The sequence below is a fragment of the Notothenia rossii genome (genome assembly GCF_949606895.1).
Source record: "Notothenia rossii genome assembly, chromosome: 8".
Lineage (NCBI taxonomy): Eukaryota > Metazoa > Chordata > Actinopteri > Perciformes > Nototheniidae > Notothenia > Notothenia rossii.
The window spans coordinates 4,266,087-4,269,095 of record NC_136906.1 but is presented as its reverse complement, the minus strand read 5'-3'; the positions used below and the strand labels follow the sequence as shown (position 1 = coordinate 4,269,095).

At 44.0% G+C, this 3,009-nt stretch overlaps 1 protein-coding gene across 1 annotated transcript; it reads left to right on the top strand.

Moving 5' to 3' along the window:
• Positions 1-933: 933 nt before the first annotated feature.
• foxd7 (forkhead box D7) lies at positions 934-2,335 on the top strand. The gene has a single exon (XM_079645515.1). It carries the CDS (start codon positions 1,235-1,237, stop codon positions 2,099-2,101), a length of 867 nt encoding a protein of 288 aa, XP_079501641.1. The 5' UTR covers positions 934-1,234; the 3' UTR covers positions 2,102-2,335.
• The last annotated feature ends 674 nt before the right edge of the window (positions 2,336-3,009 follow it).

Here is a 3,009-nt window from a genome sequence, read left to right as displayed (position 1 = left end):
GGGGGTTTGAAATGGAGAGTTTCTATCCAGACTCAAATATCATTCCTTCTCTATTTTCACACATGGTGTTATTTATCGATATTGTGTTAGAGGACCGAAAGCCCGCAGTGAGACTCCTGTGCAATTCAAAGAGCATGCATGCAGGCGACAAATTATTATTTTCCCAGCAGCAGTAAATCACTCATTGTAGTTTTCATCCTCTGTTTGTTCGTCTGACAAACATGTAATTGTGCGTCAAGTGTGCGTAAAGAGCGGCTGCAGGAGCCTTCCATGGATTAAGGCTTAAGTCCCTGCCTCACGTAGAGAAGCGTTTGGGGATTTTCCCCCTCAGGCTGTAAGCTCAGGGTGATCCGAAGTGTCTATCATCTGGTGTGGAAATTAAAATGTGTATTTATGGTGTTGTATTTTCGTTATCAGCGTGGCGCGTTCAGGTGCAGGCTCTTCCCTCCTTGGTTTGATGTAAATGTAAAAAAAAATTCTAAAAGCTTTTTACAGATGAAACAACTCTTAGGAAAATAAATACATATTATTTAAAATGTAATATTTTGGGTAAAATTATTATAATACATTTTTTTATAATAATAATAATAAGTTATATACATAATGTTGTATTTGACGATGGTAACAAAAAACAATCGCTCTTTTATTATTTTTCTATAATTATTAACATTTTTAAAGCAGATTTGAAATCCACAGCCTAAAAACAAAATGTGAACTGCTGTCTAAATATAGCCTTCTCCTGATTCCCTGCTCATGAGGAAGTTTTCCCTGAAAGGATCTCTTAATGTCTGCGTTGATTTGGCACCGCTGTGCCGCCGATGGAGGCTGGTACAGGCCTTCTTGGTACCCTGTGCGTCTTTTTCATTGGTCAGAATCCCTTTCCTTGTGCCTCACCGTGACATCACATCCACCTCCACCCGAGCCACAGGAAAGCAACACAGATTACAGATGAGGCTGGACACCTCGGAGGACGCGCACACTTTTACACTTTTACGCACAATCACTCGCTGACCGCTCTGTTGCGCGTAAAAGTGCCCAAAACAAAGGATATCATCGCCTGCGGTTAGGAGAGCGGAACACTGTGGATGCTTGTTGAAGAGCAGGAGGAGGTGCACGGAATCTTTTTTTTTTTGTGAATGGAGATGAGTCGTGCGTAAAAGTGTGTTGGTCAAGTTTTGGAGAAGCTGTCACTCCTCCACCTGTTGGCAGGTGGCTTCGCCCGCGGACATCTACTATGACATTGGGTTTGGAAACCATGGAGGATATTGTGATCGACGTAGTGGGGGAAGGACTCAAGGACAGCGCAGAGGAAGAGCTTCAACCTTCGGATGAGTCGCGAAGCACCGAGACCAAAGAGCGGGACGCGTACAGCCCCGAGCCCGAGTGTCCATCTCCCGCTAAAGGCAAGAGTCCCGCCTCGGTGAAGCCTCCGTACTCTTACATCGCTCTGATCACCATGTCCATCCTGCAGAGCCCGAAGAAGAGGCTCACCCTCAGCGAGATCTGTGACTTTATCAGCCAACGCTTCCCGTATTACAAGGAGAAGTTCCCCGCGTGGCAGAACTCCATCCGGCACAACCTGTCTCTGAACGACTGCTTTATAAAGATGCCCAGAGAGCCAGGGAACCCGGGAAAAGGCAACTACTGGACCCTGGATCCGAACTCCTCGGACATGTTTGAGAACGGGAGTTTCCTGCGGAGGAGGAAGCGCTTCAAGCGGCAACATTTCCGCTTCGACCCGCTGAAAGGGCAGCAGCTGGAGCACAGCGCGCTGCAAGGATTCCCGCATTACGCGTTTGGAGCTACGGCTCTGCAGCTGCCCAGCCTGGAGATCTACCCGTACCTCCATCACCACGCGCACTCTCACCCGTGCAGCCCCGTGTCCATCCCGCCTGTCAGCAGCATCCTGCCCGCGCTCTCCAGCTTCTTCTCAAAGACTCACCCCGGGTTTGAAGCCTTTTCTCCGGTTCAGTGCGCCGGGTTCTCCGCTCCTCTGAGCTCCATGTTCGGCTCCCCTGCTCTCTTCCACCCCGCTGCCTCTCCACACCTCCTCACTTTGCACCAGGAGTATCAGAAGCTACACACTGCCAATCACAAGTGAGCAGCTGACAGGACTCAGAGCTTTTTCTCAGGTAACAGAGACACTATGAGCAGAGTTTCTCCACATCTGCTTTCAAAGAATGTTGTACATAAACACACAAAACTCTTCCTCCTTTTTTACGTTTTATGGCACAAATATTTTAGCGTTTTTTATTGTTTCCTTTTTCTGTTTAATATTTAAATGACGAGTTTTCTTGACTTTTTTTATGGGATGAAATAAAAAGTGAGTATTTAATCCTTGAGTTCAGTTGTATTTTGTACAGATCCATGGAGTCATTTATTTACTTTATGGATCATTCTCCAAATCTGCTTTAATATCTCACGTGTTTACTCTTTATCTCCGTTTCTGCACTTATTTAATAACTAAGGCCCGTATTCTTAATAATGACTGTACAACAAAATGACTTAAACGATAAGAAGAGCAGCAAAGAACGCATTAATATCCAAATGTGTTAATTAAAAAAAAAAAGGGTTAATAACATCATTTGACGACTAAAGTTGAATGCAGGTCTCGGAGGCCTTATAATTAAATAAAAGAGAGATTCACTTTGCATCAAATATATTTTAAATACGATAAGCATCCACTCGTAAAACACACATATTCCTCCGTATTTGTGTATTTATTAACGATCATTCGCGTACTTATCAACCGTTAAATTGCTCCATTTGATATTTAATACATTGAACCTGAAGGAAGCAGAGATTTTCTTGTAAAATATTTTATGATATGCTTTAAGAGTGACGGGAAAAGCAGCATGTTGGCGAGAATCAAGGTCAGGCTGTTTCATTATAATAATGCGTAAAATATGAAGACATTTTTATAATAATTTCCATCTAAAAAACCTTGAGCACGGCAGCTGGTGTTTGTGTGTATGTGTGTGTGTGTGTGTGTGTGTGTGTGTGTGTGTG